Source organism: Salvelinus alpinus, chromosome 14 (assembly GCF_045679555.1).
Source record: "Salvelinus alpinus chromosome 14, SLU_Salpinus.1, whole genome shotgun sequence".
Classification (NCBI taxonomy): domain Eukaryota; kingdom Metazoa; phylum Chordata; class Actinopteri; order Salmoniformes; family Salmonidae; genus Salvelinus; species Salvelinus alpinus.
This window is the reverse complement of record NC_092099.1, coordinates 9,053,362-9,074,333: the sequence shown is the minus strand read 5'-3', so window position 1 is coordinate 9,074,333 and position 20,972 is coordinate 9,053,362. Positions and strand designations below refer to the sequence as shown.

Genomic DNA, 20,972 nt, shown 5'->3' with positions numbered 1-20,972 from the left:
GACCAGGTCATCTGATGCAGCACTCCATCACTCTCCTTCTTGGTCAAATAGCCCTTACACAGCCTGGAGGTGTTTTGGGTCATTGACCTGTTGAAAAACAAATGATAGACCCACTAAGCACAAACCAGATGGGATGGCATATCGCTGCAGAATGCTGTGGTAGCCATGCTGGTTAAGTGTGCCGTGAATTCTAAATAAATCACAGACAGTGTCACCAGCAAAGCACCCCCACACCATCACACCTCCTCCTCCATGCTTCACGGTGGGAACCACACATGCAGAGATCGTCATCATTCTACTCTGCATCTCACAAAGATGCGGTGGTTGGAACCAAAAATCAAAAATTTGGACTCATCAGACCAAAGGACATATTTTCACCGGTTAAACATCCATTGCTTGTGTGTCTTGGCCCAGGCAAGTCTCTTCTTGTTATTGGTGTCCTTTAGTAGTGGTTTCTTTGCAGCAATTCAACCATGAAGGCCTGATTCATACAGTCTCCTCTGAACAGTTGATGTTGAGAAGTGTCTGTTACTTGAACTCTGAAGCATTTATTTGGGCTGTAATTTCTGAGGCTGGTACCTCTAATGAACTTATCCTCTGCAGCAGAGGTAATTCTGGGTCTTCCTTTCCCGTGGCAGTCCTCATGAGCGCTTCATCATAGCGCCTGATGGTTTTTGTGACTGCACTTGAAGAAACTTGAAAAGTTCTTGACATTTTATGGATTGACTGACCTTAATGTAATGATGGACTGTCATTATTATTTGAGCTGTACTTGCCATAACATGGACTTGGTCTTTTACAAAATAGGGCTATCTTCTGTATACCACCCCTATCTTGTCACAACACAATTGATTTGCTCAAACGCATTAAGAAGGAAAGACATTTCACAAACTAACTTTTAACAAGGCACACCTGTTCATTGAAATGCATTCCAGGTGACTACCTCATGAAACTGGTTGAGAGAATGCCAAGAGTGTGCAAATCTGTCATCGAGGCAAAGGGTGGCTACTTTGAAGAATCTCAAATATTAAATATATATTTGACTTCTTTAACACTTTTGGTTACTACATGATTCCATATGTGTTATTTCATAGTTCTGATGTCTTCACTATTATTCTACAATGTAGAAAATAGTAAAAAGAAAAGAAAAACCCTGGAATGAGTAGGTCTGTACAAACGTTTGACTGGTACTGTATGTGCACATGTGTGTGAAAGACAGTTCGTCTTTCCATCTGTCTGTACATGTAATCAAAAGTGAATGACGGTCGGTCAGACAGGCAATTAAAAAGCTTGACCTCGCCCGGTGGAGACAACCAGGATCTTTGTGGTGTTAAGTGTTGGGTGGGTGATCCCTGCTGGATCATGGATGGTGAAACAGTTGGGGGTCCCTGGCTGAAAGTTTCCTCTCTCAGATCCTGTTTCTTTAAAAGGATTAACAGGTCGAGGCAGCAGAAGGTGACACCCAGGTCTCCAACCAGACCCATGGTGAGGGGAAAGCCCTTTACATTGTTAGATCATTCTACAGAATTAGTGGGGCAACACCACCAGGGATCTTGCTCTCTCTCTCTCAGACCTGTGATCAGGGATCTTTGGCCAGAGGCTCATAAAGGACTCAAGGAGCACGGTTACATACACACAATAATACAATTGTATATAATTGTATAATACAATTGTATTATTGTGGATAGTCAGATTAATATAATACTCTGTTTAAAACGTTTACATACTTTGCAAGAAGAACGATTTCCCTAATAATCCTGTTTACATGGACACATCTGAAATCAGGCTACCTGATGGGACTTTTGATGAATGCAGAACACACTTCACTCGCACACAGGGTTGGGTAGGTTCTAGGGATGCACGATATACCAGTGAACATATCGGAATCAGACGATATTAGCTAAAAATGCCAACATCGGTACCGGTCCATTTTAACGCTGATGATGAGAACATCTTTGTTTATAAAGTAGGTACATGAAATAATGACGCTAGAGGTCGACCAATTATGATTTTTCAACGCCGATACCGATTTGGAGGACCAAAAAAAGCAGATACCGATTAAATAAGACGATTTGTATATGTATATATTTGTAATGATGACAATTACAACAATACTGAATAAAAACTTTTATTTTAACTTAATATAATACATACATTTTATATATTTAGTCTCAAATAAATAACGAAACATGTTCAATTTGGTTTAAATAATGCAAAAACACAGTGCTGGACAAGAAAGTAAAAGTATATATCTACATCATTTTCCGTCCTCATGATGCCATCTATTTTGTGAAGTGCACCAGTCCCTCCTGCAGCAAAGCACGCCCACAACATGATACTGCCACCCCCGTGCTTCACGGTTGGGATGGTGTTCTTCGGCTTGCAAGCATCCCCATTTTTCCTCCAAACATAACGATGGTCATTATGGCCAAACAGTTCTATTTTTGTTTCATCAGACCAGAGGACATTTCTTCAAAAAGTACAATCTTTGTCCACATATGCAGTTGTGGCGGTTTGGGAGCAGTGGCTTCTTCCTTGCTGAGCGGCCTTTCAGGTTATGTCGATATTGAACCCATTTTACTGTGGATATAGATACTTTTGTATCTGTTTACTGCCTACTCCCGACCGTCACGTTGTACAGCGCCATATTTTCCGTTCCCTGAGGGTTTCGTTTTTCTTGGAATAGAAACACCATAATATTAATCAAATTAATGAACCTACATTTCTTCAAATCAATTCCATATACTATGTTCTTACAAAAAAGGTAATGCCAATATTGAAGACTATCAAATGATTCTCAAAGATGCCCTCTGGTGGTCAAACTAGCACTAATCAGCATTAATGGTAAAAATAGCTTACAATTAAATAACCTGCCATATAAATCTGTAGCAGCCCTCAAGGTGTGCTGCAGTATGACGCAACTTTTAGGCTTCTAACCCATTGCTTTCTACTACGATCAAATTAGATCTTTACATTAAAAAACGATAGCCTACCACTTCATCTTCAAGAATAGGACTTGGAAATATGGATGTATAGATTAGCCTAATTGTTTTACCTGAGCATAACCCAAAAACGAAGGACTTTTTTGCCAGCCCTACTCTGTTGGTTATGATTTTGTTGTCATGGAGGACTGATTGGGCTCGTTGATTCGAGTTGAAAAATAAATTCTGCGCTCATGGAATGGTATGCTTTGAGCACTACTGAAAAGAGCTATTTACATGTGAAAAATGAATGCTATATGCTGCATTTGCTATAGGCCTATTGTTTACCTTTTTGTTGGTGACACTTTGATATCTTGATAATATGCAGCTGTTTAAAGGGCAAATCCACAGATGAAACAACAACAAAACGGTCACCCCGCCTCTGTTTTGGTAAAAAGCTGAGGAATGGGTCTGGAGAAATGTAACCACTCTAAGATTAATAGACAGGGCTATGGATGCAAGGACTGACCATCCATATATTTTTTAACAATGTTATGAGGCTATACAGTGTTAACATTTATAATGTTTACAAACAGAGAAAAACAAGCTTATATTTTGGGTTCTCATGGAGTGTGACAGTTGAACTAAGCTCATGAGGCATTTCTAAATTATATTCTTCAAGAATCAATGGATATATATATATATATCAATCCAGAAATGGATGTAGCAACTACAGATTGCCCCTTTAAGTCTATCAAAAGTGTGCGAGTTTCAGCATGTGTCCATTAGGCCTATGGATAATTGTTTTCATCCGCATGAATTGGATTGAGCAATAAAAGCCCCACTTTTATTCCATAGGCTGGGATCCGCACTATGCAGCTGTTGCAAGAGCGCATATTTCACAGGCTGTTCACTGGTTTCAAAAACAAAGATTGATAGGCAGCTTAAACTTCTTGAATTCAACCATTATTGGGATCAAATACACATTTGGATATGTGAACAGCCATCCACAACAACCACAATCCATAAGGCGCAAATACTGTAGCTAAAAATGAGAGAGCAGCAGTGTGATTCACAATCACATCAATGCGCTATGTAAAGATCAATAATAACTGATATCCGTATCGCCGTAGACTACACCACTGCTGTCATCCTTACCTCCAAGTGTTTATTCAAATTGGATAATCTTTGGATGCCGACAGCAGTCACACCATTGGAAGACATAGCTTGGACTGTATGTAGCCTACAAAAGCCTATTCCTGCTCTTTTCCCACAATCCATCAAACACATTTGGTATATCATCATAGTGGGCTCTCGCTCAGGTGGAACAAACTTAAACTTGCACCTTTTTTCAACCCTGATTTGAATGTCATTGAGAAAATTTCAAAGATTTTTTTTCTCGCAAACATCCTTTACGAATTTCAAAGTAATCTTCAAAGTAATCATCTAGTTTTTCAAAAGTATCTGTAATCTGATTACAATATTTTGGTAATCCGTTACTCCCCAATCCTGCTCACACATAAGAGGGAGGCTTGTGCTACAGCTGCTGCCACATACACAGATCAAATACACCGCTGGAACGCCAACTAAGCTGTTTACATGTCCTAACAATTCTAAACATTGCTCAGAAAACCAGGTATTTTAAATCGCATATGCAAACTTTGATTATGAGCTTACGCTCATTAGTATGGCCTTCTGCCATAATCAGTTTAATGTTGCATTATTCGTGTGCATGTAACCATACTCATTGTTTCCCCCATATGCATTTAGCAGCAGAAATATATAATGTAGATATATGGATGTAGGCCCCAGGAATGTAAGCCCCAGCAATTTTCTTTATGCAAAACCATCTAAGACTCAGATCATACAAAATAATGTTACAATTACATCTAAACTGTTTTAAATCGGAATTTGATCTATGGCCTTAATATTGGGTCAAATGACATTCATTAGGCCCGTGATTCATTATTCATTACAGCTAAATAATTGAATGTATTAACTTAATAGTTTAGTTAAAAAAGCACTTTGAAGCTCATTTCTGAAGCTTCTATCTTGCAATAGGTCTACACACCATAGAAATACAATTGCTTTTACACAGCACACTACGATTCCCAGAGTGCATTTCAATTCCCAGGGTGCTAGAGCTGCTCGCTGGCTACTGTTAGCAAGCCCAGACAAACTCTTACCTTGTCGACTGTAGGAATTCATCGTAGGGTACCACTCCTGAGAAGCGAAACTGATGAAGAGGATGAGGACAATGGCCTCAGTACTCCTCTTGGGGGTGTAAGATGAACACCATCCGCCGTCCGGCTGGATGGACACTGCGAGGAAGACTATGACGAAGGGGGGGGGGGGGGTCTCAAGGGCTCATTCTAGACAACGCAGCTTTCAGGGTTTTGCCGTTGGCTTGCTTCTTCACTCCCGTGAATTCAACCTGTCAAGGGCACACGAACACACAAGTTTGAGTGAGGTTAGTCATATGTGGACCAAGTATGCTCCCATTAAATAAATACTATATAGGCATATTACTTCACATATAATGCACCTGTACAAGCCTTTGTACAGTGCCTTCGGAAAGTATTCAGAGCTCTTGACTTTTTCCGCATTTTGTTACATTACAGCCTTATTCTAAAATAGATTAACATTTAATGAAACTATGTCAATCATTATTTGAATATGTTGGTAACCCGTTGTATAAAAGTGATAATGCCCTCGAAACCGGTGTTTGGAGGATATATTTGCACGGTTTGCCATCCCTCGACCTCATCTCGGGCCTAACAACACCCGTGCCAATATATCCACATTTATAAAAAATAAAAAATACAGTTAACAGTGCATGTCAGAGCAAAACCAAGCCATGAGGTCGAAATAATTGTACGTAGAGCTCCGAGAAAGGATTGTGTCAAGGCAAAGATCTGGGGAAGGGTACCAAAAAATGTCTGCAGCATTGAAGGTCCCCAAGAACACAGTGGCCTCCATCATTCTTAAATGGAAGAAGTTTGGAATCACAAACACTCTTCCTAGAGCTGGCGGCACGGACAAACTGAGTAATCGGGGGAGAAGGAGGTGACCAAGAACCCAATGGTCACTCTGATAGAGCTCCAGAGTTCCTCTGTGGAGATGGGAGAACCTTCCAAATGGACAACCATCTCTGCAGCACTCCACCAATCGGGCCTTTATGGTAGAGTGGCCAGACAGAAGCCACTCCTCAGTAAAAAGCACATGACAGCCCACATGGAGTTTGCCAAAAGTCACCTAAAGACTCTCAAATAATGAGAAACAATATTCTCTGGTCTGATGAAACCAAGATTGAACTCTTTGGCCTAAATGCCAAGAGTCACGTCTGGAGGAAACCTGCACCATCCCTACGGGGAAGCATGGTGGTGGCAGCATCATGCTGTGGGGATGTTTTTCAGCAGCAGGAACTGGGAGACTAGTCAGGATCGAGGGAAAGATGAACGGAGCAAAGTACAGAGAGATCCTTGATGGAAACCTGCTCAGGACCTCCGACTGGGGAGAAGGTTAACCTTCCAACAGGACAACGACCCTAATCACACAGCCAAGACAATGCTGGAGTGGCTTCAGGACAAGTCTCTGAATGTCCTTGAGTGGCCCAGCCAGATGCCCGGACTTGAACCTGATTGAACATCTCTGGAGAGACCTGAAAATAGCTGTGCAGCAACGCTCCCCATCCATCTTGACAGAGCTTGAGAGGATCTGCAGAAAAGAATGGGAGAAACTCCTCAAATACAGGTGTGCCAAGCTTGTAGCGTCATACCCAAGAAGACTCTAGGCTGTAATCGCCGCCAAAGGTGCTTCAACAAAGTACTGAGTAAAGGGTCTGAATACTTATGTAAATGTGATATGTTTTTTATGTTCAATAAATGAGCAAAAATGTTTAAAGAAAACTGTTTTTGTTTTGTCATTATGGGGCATTGTGTGTAGATTAATGAGGGGGGAAAACAATTTAATCAATTTTAGAATAAGGCTGTAATGTAACAAAATGAGTAAAAAGTCAATGCACTGTATATGTGCAGACGGTCTCTCTTTCAGTCCTGTAGACTATTAGATATCATCCTGTACAAAAATAGTCAGTCTCAATTCTAACAGATTCTTCACTACAAGGGCAGTTTGGGTTACACATGCTAACACTGAGATCGCCTCCAGTCCTTCCCTGTACACAAGGTGCCTAAAAGGTGCCAATGCTGTCCACAGGCTAGGGCAAACAATGAGACAGTGACAGAATCACATACAGGCAGTTACACCCACACGCGCCACACACACACCCCCACCCTTCACACACACACACACACACACACACACACACACACACACACACACACACACACACACACACACACACACACACACACTGCCCTTCTCAGTAGAGAGAGAGGTACTTAACAATGAAAAGGTCAGTCCTGTATTTAACCACAGAAATAATAACAGCCAAATATGGCCTTCATTGGAGTAGGTTAATAACTTATTCAGAAGACTGGGCCTGGGCAAAACCCTAGGCCTCGGCTGCAAAAGCAGCATCAAAGCCTGTCTTACTGCTATTGTACAGCACAATATTAACATCACCTCCGACATTCTAAACAACAGTGTTTACTTTCCGGTGTCAACGATGCACATTAGTTCCGTTGCTTTGGTGAGGCCACACGACACATTGTCTCAATCTACCCCCTCTGCTCCAATATAATAGTCCAACCTGTCAAACAAGACAGCATTTAGTTGTCTTCACTCGCTATTTGACACACAACACATCATTTCCACTCTTTCTGGCATGGCACACATCCTTAAAAACAATACACATCTGTGCAACACTCAACACTCTCAGGCTGCCCTCCGATTCGCCATACTCCCCCCCCCCCCCCCCCCGAAGTGTGCACTTTCATGGATTTACAAGGAATGAACAGGTGTGAGCAATATGGTTAAACACATGCTTATACCAATCCAATGGTTTGAAATCAATGAGGGAGCGTGAACAAGTGGACACTTGGCTAAGTAAGGTAGAGATTTGGACTGCAGCCCTTGAACTGGAACATCTGCCCTTCTGTTTCCTCAATGCAAAAAGGTTCCAAGGTCAAGCAATTATTTGACACCAAATGAAAATCAGATTCGTGTTCAGGAGGGAGAAAACGTTTAGAAACGAGGAGGTAACTACTGAACTTGCGCAATAGGAACACAGATGTTCATTTACAAAAGGCCCTACTTAGTTTAATACCACTCAGGAGGAACGGGTCAAAAAGACTTACCAATACTACAGTCTGTGCTGACGAGATCTCCTCAGTGTACGTGTGCATGCGTGCGCGTGGAATAACATATGGCCTGGAGGGATCCAGTGACATAATACTCAAAGTGACAATCTGGTAAGGGGGAGTGTTGGCTTGTCGTCTGATCTGCCGCGCCATGAGAGACTTGCCAGCATACGTTTGCGCTGCTATAGTCAACCCAACCATATTTTTTAAATCAGGGGAAGTTGGGGTCTGTCGCATATAAATGTCGTAACACATAAATGTCAAACCAAAGCCATAGCATGTTGAGCATTTGTGAATAGACTAGGGTTCTTGACAAACAAGGTCATTATTTTACTGTAAAAGGCTAATTTGTTCATAATGACTAACCTGGATAAATGAAGGTTAAATAAAATTGTCAACACTCATATCATATAACATGACTACTTATATCAATATACATGAATATGATAATTAATAATTATCTAATAATTATCTTGCAAATCTGTCTTAACATCTCCATCTTAAAGGCCCAGTGCATTCAAAAACATGATTTACCTGTGTTTTAGATATTTCCACACTATGAGGTTGGAATAATCTTACGAAATTGGGAAAAGTATGATAATACCCTTTTAGTGTAAGAGATATTTAAAAAGACCGCCTGAAATTTCAGCCCATTTTGGTGAGATGGAGTTTATCACCAGGCGGTAAATGAGTTAATAGACCAACAAGAAAGAGTTCCAAACCTCTCTGCCAATAACCGCTAGTTTTCAGCTTGCCCTCCCCACTGAGACCACTCCCAGACAGTCCTGGCAAAAGCCTTGCTTTAGAAATTGCTTTTTTCTAAGAAGCTCTTTTTTGTTTATTTTTCAGCATTTTAATTTAAAACAATCACAGTACGGTATTTAATTGTTACCCAGAAATGATTTGATATTAAGAGCAAAACGACTGCATTGGACCTTACTGTCTCCAGTTGTAGGCCCTTTTGACCGACCGATTGGATAAGAAGTGCACATCAAAAATATGCAGGTCTGAAAATGTCTCCTCACTTGACAGAAATGTGTCTCTTGCAGCCAATAAAATAATTCATTTCCCCAGTGCTCCGAACTGTACCGAAGGTAATCATGTCTGCATAAAAATAACACGGGGTCGAGATTGCCAGCGGTAAACAACAACTAGGGCCGTGCGGCGCGCAAAATTAATCACTGAAATGTACTTCTGGTGTTCGACAGTTACTGCCTGCCTCTCGAGCCTAATTGAGTATGAATAATTCACTCAGGGACCACAATTAACGGTAGTGTATGTACATGCCTGCACGTATGTATCGGAAAAATTACGCGATGGCGGCTTGACACGTTATTGTGTTTTTGTTGTGGTTGAAGTATTTCTTCCATTTATTGACAAAGGCTGCTCCTGAAAGTTTTTGTTAAGGCAGGTGATGGCTGGGGTGGAGTGGAACTTATATAGTTCTATACAAGGCCTAGATAAGAAATCTAAATGATAGCTCTTGTCTAGAAGGGTCTGGTGTTCACAAAGGCTTGGATAGGAACAGGTGAGCATTTAGAGTGCAAAGCCCCTCCCCAAAAATATTGTCTGCTGTGAGGACCCCATGGTTGTCTGAACTCATTGGTGCTGATGGCAGGGCACTTGGGAGACAACAGGGGAGAGGAAAGGGAGAGAAGGGAAGGCGGGAGAAAGTGGAGCCTGGCTGTGCTGAGAGAAAAGTGACACCTTATCTGACATGACAGAACCCTCCCCGTGTTGACACAATACTCGCTGCTGCATGCTCATGTTCTCAGAGAAAAGAGAGACGAGCCGTAGCCCGCAGGTTTCACATCAATCAGCAGTTTAAAAAAAGAGGACAGGCACAAGCACAGACAATCGCTGGGATATTGCTCAGTGTGATGTTGGAGTTCTCGTAGGGGCAGGGAGTGTGGTATGTGTTGGCTAGGAGAGCGTGGGGGCTGGGGAGGCTCGTATCTCAAAACTGAATAGGTAGAAGTCTTGACCCTTTCAATGAGTAATAGACAGCAATACCTCAAAACTGACAGTTCTGTCGAAAAGTTAAACATTCTCAACAGTTGACAAGAACAAAACAGCCCTTGGAAATCCAACTGACTTCCCAGTTAAGGATTTAGTCCGACGTTAGGCAGTAAAAAACGCTTCTGACTCTACATGCACTTATTTCAAGTTATTATACTAAATGTCTGCCAAATATTTTATGGTGGAATGCAAACAGAGGTAACAAAAATATTATTCCATGTTCTCGACAAAGCTTCCCGTAATCCACAAGTCTGAGATGAGACAATTAAAACTACATTAACATTCAAATCTGGCACTGTACTATAATTGGTGCTGTTCACAGACTAAACTACTCTTCGCGTTAGGCTTTCTGCCATTTTGTTAGCTACAAGTACCCTGACACCGATGTCTGTCAGCTTTAAAGCTTAGAACTGTCAAACTTTGTGAACACCAGACCCTTCTAGACAAGAGCTATCATTTAGATTTCTTATCTAGGCCTTGTATAGAAGTCTAAAGTGGTGAAGACACTGTCATTTATACAACGGGCGGGTCTAATCCTGAATGCTGATTGGTTAAAACCACATTCCAGCCGGTGTCTATTACAAAAGTTGCCACCGGCTAAATCTATGATGTTAAAATGCCTATTTAATGTTCCATCTGACTGCGCAATCCACTGTCTCATCAGCCCATCCAGGCAACTTATAAACTTGATCTCCACTATAAAAAGCAGCCAGTATGGCAATGGAACATTTAGAATGAACGACTGGGTTGCGTCCATAGATACAGAACAAAAAGACTGAACGACTGTCTATAGTAACCCTTAATTTGTGTCGGGACTATATCTTGTGGAAGGATGAAATAGTATGAATAAATTTATCAAATTAACATTTAATGAAACTATGTCAATCATTATTTGAATATGTTTAACCCGTTGTATAAAAGTGATAATGCCCTCGAAGCCGGTGTTTGGAGGATATATTTGCACGGTTTGCCAGCCCTCAACCTCGTCTCGGGTCTAACAACACCCGTGCCAATATATCCTCCAAACACCGGCTTCTCAGGCATTATCACTTAAATATAGCTTTGTGGGCTTGAATTGTTACTTGCTGAGATTTAATGTTTTGAGGTTATTCTGTTGATGAACTTTAACATTCGCTGTATCCATTATGTTATGGACTGGCTGCATATACAGTGCATTCGGTAAACTATTCAGACCCTTTGACTTTTTCCACATTTTGTTACGTTACAACCTTACTCTACAATTGATTCAATCATTTTTTTCTCTCATTAATCAACACACAATACCCCATAATGACAAAGTGAAAACAGGTTTTTTGTAATGTTGGCAAATTTATTAAAAATAACTAAATGAAATACCTTATATACATAAGTATTCAGACGCTTTGCTATTAGACTCAAAATTGAGCTCAGGTACATCCTGTTCCCATTGGTCATCCTTGAGATGTTTCTACAACTGTCTATATAAAAGGTCCCACAGTTGACAGGGCATGTAAGAGCAAAAACCAAGCCATGAGGTCGAAGGAATTGTCTGTAGAGCTCCGAGACAGGACTGTGTCGAGGCACAAATCTGGGGAAGGGTACCAAAACATTTCTGCAGCATTGAAGGTCCCCAAGAACATAGTGGCTTCCATCATTCTTAAAAGGAAGAAGTTTGGAACCACCAACACTCTTCCTAGAGCTGGCCACCCGGCCAAACTGAGCAATCGGGGGAGAAGGGCCTTGGTTAGGGAGGTGACCAAGAACCCAATGGTCACTCTGACAGAGCTCTAGAGTTCCTCTGTGGAGATGGGAGAACCTTCCAGAAGGACAACCATCTCTGCAGCACTCCACCAATCAGGCCTTTATGGTAGAGTGGCTAGACGGAAGCCACTCCTCAGTAAAAAGCACATGACAGCCCACATGGAGTTCGCCAAAAGGCACCTAAAGTACTTTCAGACCATGAGAAACAAGATAATCTGATCTGATGAAACCAAGATTGAACTGAATGCCAAGTCAGGTCTGGAGGAAATCTGAAAGCATCCCTACGGTGAAGCATGGTGGTGGCAGCATCATGCTGTGAGGATGTTTTTCAGCGGCAGGGACTGGGAGACTAGTCAGGATCGAGGGAAAGATGAACGGCGCAAAGTACAGAGAGATCGTTGATGAAAACCTGCTCCAGAGCACTCCGGACCTCAGACTGGGGTGAAGGTTCACCTTTCAACAGGACATCAACCCTAAGCACACAGCCAAAACAACGCAGGTGTGGCTTTGGGACAAGTCTCTGAATGTCCTTCAGTGGCCCAGCCAGAGCCCGGACTTGAACCCGATCGAACATCTCTGGAGAGACCTGAAAATAGCTGTGCAACGACGCTCCCCATCCAACCTCACAGAACTTAAGAGGATCTGCAAAGAAGGGAGAAACTCCCCAAATACAGGTGTGCCAAACTTGTAGAATCATACCCAAGAAGACTCAAGGCTGTAATCGCTGCCAAAGGTTCTTCAACAAAGTACTGAGTAAAGAGTCTGAATAATTATGTAAATGTGGTATTTCCATTTCTATTATTTTATAAAATTAACTGTTTTTGCTTTGTTATTATGGGGTATTGTGTGTAGATTGATGAGGGAGGGAAAATATTTCATCAATTTTAGAATAAGGCTGTAACATAACAAAATGTGGAAAAAGTCAAAGCTTCTGAATACTTTCCGAATGCACTGTATGCAGTCATTTCTCTCAAACGTTGCCTTGTAATCTTATAGTGCAGAGTTTACTTCCTGATTTTCTAGATGCTGATCAACCATGTGGTAAAACAAACATTATTACAGCATAAAATAATGAATCCCAAAAATAATATAAGCACATAACAGGTAGTGATGGGGGAGGGGGATTTGATACAGTTACATATATGATATATCGTATTGTATTAGCAATATCGCAATATTATTTTTGTGCTGGTTGGCTTAGGGAATTTTCCTTCATAGCTTGTTCTCCGTCTTCTTTTTAAAATAGGGAGCCAATTTATTTTCAGCACTTTTATTTCTAGGACTGAACAAAACCTGTCTTCTCATGGCTCTCTCTTTTCCCTCTGCAGCAGATATATGGTGAGCAATATGTTTGGAATCGCAATAAAATCACAGTATCAAATCGCAATACATATAGAATCGTGAGAATTGCAATACATATCGTATTGGCACCTAAGTATTGTGATCATATCGTATCGTGAGGTCCCTGGCAATTCCCAGCACTAATAATAGGCCTACTCATTAGTCTCTGTCTAGTTTAGGCGGAATCAGCTTTTTCAGTACAGTGAAGGACTAACTGTCAAACAAAGATAAGTTTGCATTAAATCCTATTTTACTTTTAGGTGGCAGCAACGCTGACAGACATCTGGTTAATAAAATAACATCTTATCCAGTTCTATAAATGTTAGCAGCAGAGTTAAACGTCTCTTCAACAGTGCAATACTATGTCAGAAATGTGCTATTTTAGTTTACAAGTTCAGCTCACTGGAGAAGAAAAGACATGGGAAATGTAAATTCTGTCATGTGTAGGCTAAGTTCTCGTCCAAGCCTCAGCATTGAGTGGTTACGTACTCAACATTGACAATGAACTCAGCTCGGCGTGTCTCTATAGTTGAAATCCTGACACCCCGCCTTGTGCCGCAGCCACAAAAGCCAGTCAATTTTCAGCCAAACAAAAAGCAGGAAGTGAACACTTTCCCTGCCATCTACCGAGCCTTCTAAACGACATCCGTGTCAACTTGCCCTCTCTACCACCATTTTACCATCACTTTCTTTCGCTGTCTCTCCTTTTATTTTCTCCTACCTTCCCTCCGCAATGTCATTAACCTGTTCTCTGCCATTCTCAAAAACTCACGTTACCACACTCACTCCATCATTCGTCCTCCATTTCTTCACATCTCCATAGTCGCTGCAGCACTTTAACAAGCAGTAGAATGAGGGAGAACGAGGCAAACTCTGTTTACTGTGCCCCGCTGGTGAGGCGTAGGCGTCATGTCACCTTGTCTCCCTGACATTAATGGACCATTAGCATTCATTAGAGCGACAACGTCAACAAACAAGACCGTTCTAATTGACAACTCTGCATAATTGCCAATTCTTGGGGACTTTTTTAAACCGTCTGGAACAGGCCAAATAAACAACAGCCGGGTCTGAGTTCCGAGCCGCTCAATGGGATGCTAAACTGTTTGTTAACAGGGCTGAGGGGGCAATGGGTACAGGAGGGTGAAGCCAGGGCTATTCTCAGAGCCCCCGGCACAACGGTCTGAGAATTCTTCTATTGGCTGAGTCATGTTCAGTGGGGAGAAAACGTTTTGAAATAGAGTGAAACAGGGAGTTACTAACTGAACGTATCTAATAGGTTAATTTTTGTTTTCTGTTGCAAAACATTTGAAAAGTTTGCTATGACGTGCACTACTGAACACGACCCTGGTATCAAAGCATGTCCTGTGAAATCAGATGAATCTGGCCAGGTGTTGTTACGGAAAATAGACATAAGTTTTAAGAAATAGAGTACAAAAAATATTGCACCACCTCTCCATACAATACAGCACACGCGTTGACTATTTGACTAAGCTTATGAGGCATTTATGTGTTTTATTCTTCAAGAATTAATGGGTAAATATCATTCATTTATACAGTAAGTCGAAAAATGAATGTAGCAATTATGGATTCTGGCTTTAAACAGATTTTTATTCTCAGCAGTAGAAAACTTGGGTTGTTACACCATTCAGTCCCTTTCCCTGAGATCGAGTTGTCATTAAGGAGCGGTCTTCTGTCAGTGCCAAGTTCTTGAAAGGCTGCTATGACCTTCTTCCTGTGAGGATTGGAATTTACGAGTCAGGAACGCCAGTCCTTGAGAACTGGAATGTGGAAAAAATTGCTTCAGCTAGACGCTAGGCACAAGAGCACAGATTAGAGCTTGTATGTTTACTACTTAATTTGAGGCCTCTGGGAGAATCTCAAATGCATTTCCTTGATTCCTCATGTCCTCTCTCCTCGCCTCCTTCTCAAAACCCATTTGATGAGAAGGTCAGGGGGCCTTCCCCTTTGACCTTCTCATCCAATGGATTTTGGGTAGGAGGCGAGGAAAGAGAATGCAATGAATAAAGGCAATGCAATCGAGACACTCCCTCTGACTCCAGTTTAGATAACCCTGATTCACTGATGTCACCTCACCTCATATACGAACTCAAACAGACATAGGCCTACAAATACCAACACATAACCCCAATAAGTCAAGTTCAACACATGCAAAAACCAACAAACTCTGACATGCACATTTGAACAATCACTAACAACATCATAACATGATTAATAAGGAACAGTGCATATTCTACTAATTACACAAACTACCTCAATTCCATGTATATGCAATAGCAATGCATATAGCCTGCAAAACAAGTATTGAAATGCTATAAAGTTAAAACTGCAATATGAAACTTTTTGGGAGAACAGACCAAATTCACATAGAAATGTGAGTTATAGATCTGTCAGTCTCATTGAAAGCAAGCCTAAGAAGCAGTAGATATGTTCTATGTGCGGCATGTCTATGGTCCCCATTTTTAAGTTTAGTTTTTGCGTCTTCTACATCAGCATCAAACAGCTGAAAATACAATATTTTTGGTTATTTAAAATATATTTCACAGCTGTTTAGATGGTACAATGATTCTCTACACTTTACATTGCTTGTTTTAACTGAAATTAGGCGAACTATTCTAATTTTATGGCGGAGCGATTTCTGCATATTGTGCCTTTAATACAATGTTACAGGTTTAAGATAAACTTAAAGGGGAAATTTGCAGTTCAAACACCAACAAACACCAACATATAAAATTATGGAGTAGCCTTCCACAAAGGACAAGCCAATTTTTAAGCAAATATGACATCGATGCCATAGAAAATTCTGGCAATTACTGGTCTACTAATTGAAGTAAACAAGATGTCACTGAGTAGCGTAAATCGATGTGAACAGTAGGATTTGTTAAATGTCACCTGAAAACATTGTGGGGAATCCGATATGGTAAATAGGGTCCACCCTCTCTGCCCAGTGTGGGTGAAAACGCACTTTGGTGATGAAATTTCACTTCCTTATGTTATAAACTAAATTTTACCTAGACAAATATGATTATTTGTTCTGAATTGTTCAGTGAGGTCTTCCTCTTACATATGATTAAGAAAATATCCCAAAGTCGGATTTTATAACATTATTCATCCGGTAATAAGCACCGAGCTCTGCTGACAGAGTGGTGCCGCTTACTCGCAGCGACGTTTGAGGATTTTACATGTTGTGGTGGTTGTCTGCAAAGTTGTTTCCGCGGGTTGTAAAAAACGAAATTAACATGACGGGAGCGGAATTAAATGTAAAAGGCTTTGAAAATAAAAGGTGCTTTGTTGACATTTCACAAAGATATGCTTGTTTTTGTGAGAAATCTTCTAAAAATAACAGGAATTTCGCATTAATATAAAAAGCATATATTAAAATACTACATGTCACGTCTCAAAATCGATATCTATCCTTACCAGTATTGGTTTGGGTGTAGTGGACTACATATCATTCAACTAGTAATTTAACTACATTTTGCAGTAGCTTGGTGGGAGTTAAACTAAATTAAAACCTTTGTAGTGTTTTCAGTTGTTAATTACTTTTTTTTGCCATGTAGAAGTGTAGCTAACTACTGGAAGTACACACTACTTTTTTGCTCAAATAAAATATGCAAGAAGTAATAGGCAAGAATTTCCTTTCTTTTTCAGCATCAGACCTGCCTAATTCTTTCATAAAACATATATTTTTTGTTTTATAGGCTAAATTACACATTCTGCTAACATCTGACTCCAGAGTGATCTGTTCTTTTAATTTGTAGTCTATGACATTTCACATTTAGATACGATAATTTGGTAACACTTTACATGATACCCAGCGCTATAACACGTTATGACACGGTCATAACCAGGTCATAACAGCTGTCATAACACTATCCTGACCCATATATTTACACCTGCAGTGACATATATTGTGTTATTTTAGGACATCTACATAAGTCTCAAAAACCCACATTTATTCAAATGTGTTTTTTCCCTGCCAAGAAGTTTCCTTTCATTTTAAAGTTTGTTTCTTAAGTCCTTTGTTGTTGTTGTAATGAATTCTGTTAACAGTCATGTTTTTTCCATCATATTTTAAATAACTTGCAGAAAATACACTTTATGACACTGTCATGAAGCATTATGGCCATCATAATCATATAAGCCAGATAGGCCTATCATGTACATGCCCTTATGTCACTAGTCATCAGTCAAAAAGAGGGTGTCTTGTCCTGCTCCTTAAATCTGCTCATCCCAGTCATCAGTAACAGAGTATTGGGGTAGGTGCATGTCTGACATCAATTTGTGGGCAATGATCATTTAATATGGTCAGTTTCAGAAAATGTTAAATAACATAAACAAGTAACCATGAAATAACTAGTGTGGTAGGTTTTGACTCTTATGTAGGTTGTCATAACCAGCCATGAAATGATGCAATATCCTGTGTGTCACAACAGATCTAAATACAGTGCACTTGGAAAGTATTCAGACCCCTTGACTTTTTACGTTACAGCCTTATTCTAAAATGCATTATAGTTTTTCCCCCTCATCAATCTACGCACAATACACCATAATGACAAAGCAAAAACAGGTTGACAGAAATGTTTGCAAAATACCCCTGAAATATCAAATTTACATAAGTATTCAGACCCTTTACTCAGTAATTTGTTGAAGCACCTTTGGCAGCGATTACAGCCTCAAGTCCTCGACACCTGTATTTGGGGAGTTTCTCCCATGCTTCTCTGCAGATCCTCTCAAGCTCTGTCAAGGTTGGATGGGGAGCGTCGCAGCACAGCTATTTTCAGGTCTCTCCAGAGATGTTCAATTAAGTCCGGGCTCTGGCTGGGCCACTCATGGACATTCAGAGACTTGTCCCAAAGCCACACCTGCGTTGTTTTGGCTGTGTGCTTAGGGTTGATGTCCTGTTGGAAGGTGAACCGTCGCCCCAGTCTGAGGTCCTGACCGCTCTGCAGCAGATTTTCATCAAGGATCTCTCTGTACTTTGCTCCGTTCATCTTTCCCCTCAATCCTGACTAGTCTCCCAGTCCCTGCCGCTGAAAAACATACCCACAGCATGATGCTGCCACCACCATGCTTCACCGTAGGGATGGTGCCAGGTTCCCTCTAGACGTGAGGCTTGGCATTCAGGCCTGAGAGTCCTTTAGGTGCCTTTTGGCGAACTCCATTCGGGCTGTCATGTGCCTTTTACTGAGGAGTGGCTTCCGTCTAGCCACTCTACCATAAAGGCCTGATTGGTGGAGTGCTGCAGAGATGATTGTCCTTCTGGAAGGTTCTCCCATCTCCATAGAGGAACTCTAAAGCTCTGCCATAGTGACCATCGGGTTTTTGGTCAACTCCCTGACCAAGGCCCTTCTCCCCCGATTGTTCCGTTTGGCTGGGGCGGCCAGCTCTAGGAAGAGTCTTGGTGGTTCCAAACTTCTTCCATTTAAGAATGATGGAGGCCATTGCTTTCTTGGGGTCATTTTTTGTTACCCTTCCCCAGATCTGTGCCTCGACACAATCCGTCTCTGAGCTCTACGGACCATTCCTTCGACCTCCTGGCTTGGTTTTTGCTCTGACATGCACGGTCAACTGTGGGACCTTATATAGACAGGTGTGTGCCTTTCCAAATCATGTCCAATCAATTGAATTTACCACAGGTGGACTCCAATCAGGTTGTAGAAACATCTCAAGGATGATCAACAGAAACAGAATGCACCTGAGCCCAATGTTGAGAATCATAGTAAAGGGTTAAAATACGTATGTTAATAAGGTGTTTTTTTTTTATACACTTGCAAAAAATATATACAAACCTTTTTTTGCTTTGTCATTATGGGGTATTGTGTGTAGATTGATGAGACATTTTAGTTTAATCCATTTTAGAATAAGGCTGTAAGGTAACAAAGTGTGGAAAAAGTCAACGGGTCTGAATACTTTCCCGAATGCACTTTATATGTGTCATGACAGTGTAATGACACTCCGGATTAGAGAAGAAAGAGTTCAACAGCTAAATTCAACAGCTAGCTTTTCAACATCCAGCCTAGCTGACGCAATGCTATTTTCCATATTTTTTACCACTTTTTTTCTGTGGCCTTATTTTACTCATTGGTCAAAAAATGCGTTTATGATTGGACACCCTCGAATTAGCAACCAATACCAACTCAGCTGTGAAAAATTGTCACTTGCGAATTAACTCCATTAACTACATGAAATAACATACAGGATTTCACGAGCTACAGATTTTTAAAAAACGAATTCACACAAAAGTGCAATAGTGTCAATTTGTAACATGCATAATCAGCGATAACCCAATAATCTTACTTCAACTAGTTACACACTGGGGAGCTCAAGTGATAATGTAACAGTTGTGTTCGTGGAATCTTACAGGACTAACGTTACATGTTTATCCGATTTGAGTATTGGACCATGGAGATCACTGTATTGCTTCAAAATATCGCCCGTGTAAGTAATGTAGCTACTCATGAAATACGTTATGACATTAAGATGTTATCTGACATTAAGATGCTACACACCCACCACTTCCCAAAGATATATGTAACTAGGCGATACTTGAATTGAAAAAGAAAGTCAAAACCATAGCTACCAAGAAATAGATCACGATAACAACTTCACCTCGGTCTGAATAGTGTTGCAAATTTTATCAAATCAAGCAAACATGGTTTAAATTGTCCAATCTCACAACTGCTGTATCAGATTGTCGTATTTGTGTAAAAGAAAGCTACCTGAACAAACGCCCTCCTGAATGTTGTGATTTCTATCCAGGCTCCGTATGCAGCAGCCCCACTCTATCGAACATGTAGAATTTAGGACCCGTTGGAGAAAACGACAGTGAGAGAGTCATTCACAGATTCCGCCATACTGGATTTTGGCTAACCAATAAATCACGTGTCGTGCGCTATACCCCAGTGGTCGCGCTCTCCTGCATTTCCTTAGGAGGCGGGTTCACCGAATGATGTCGGTCGGCTTGTTTGACACTGGAGTAACTTCATGTTGCCACAGAATGCTGTTCAGGGTTGAGTAGCTTACTTTCTAAATGTAATCTGTAACAGTTACTAGTTACCTGTCCAACATTGTAATTAGTAACGTAATTTTTGGATAACCCAAATTACTTCCAATTACTATCCCCTTATGGCTACACGACAAAATCCTAATTTCGTTGCCTACTCGGGACGAGGGGCCGTGACCGACGCTAGTTTAATGTGAGCGGTTCGGGAGATGCAATATGAGGGTGATCAGCAATAGCCAATAGCCAATGAGAGCTCGCAAGAGAAGCCAGTGAGATGACGAAGTTGTTTCGCATCACCCAGAATGTGTAGACGCTCGAGCAGGAGCGATGACTAGGACAACTACTAGTATGCGTTTGTGCTTGCCAAAGTGTCAAATCGTTACAGCTCTGACGTTCACAAGCAAGCAATGTTATTCAATTCAAAATGTTGGCTAGATACAGTATTTCAACTCTGTATGGCAATTGTGAATGTCTGACTGAAAACGTGTATGAGGCTGCTTTGAGCCACAGCTCGTAGCTAAATTACATTTAATCACATCATTGTTTTCGCGAGACAGCATGGCATCACACGACCAGGGTTGGGTAGGTTACTTTCTAAATGTAATCCGTTAGTTACTAGTTACCTGCCCAAAATTGTAATCAGTAATGTAACTTTTGGATTACCCA

General features: G+C 40.9%; 1 protein-coding gene across 1 annotated transcript in view; it reads right to left on the bottom strand.

Annotated features, from left to right (window-relative positions):
* hdac4 (histone deacetylase 4) overlaps positions 1-20,478 on the bottom strand; it is a 244,528-nt gene extending 224,050 nt beyond the window's left edge. The window contains exons 1-2 of the mRNA XM_071340306.1: positions 20,023-20,478; positions 5,108-5,355 (exon numbers count right to left, since the gene is read on the bottom strand). Coding sequence (XP_071196407.1) covers positions 5,108-5,129 — 22 coding nt within the window. The 5' untranslated portion in view covers positions 5,130-5,355; positions 20,023-20,478. The remainder of the gene's footprint in view (positions 1-5,107; positions 5,356-20,022) is intronic.
* Positions 20,479-20,972: the final 494 nt, after the last annotated feature.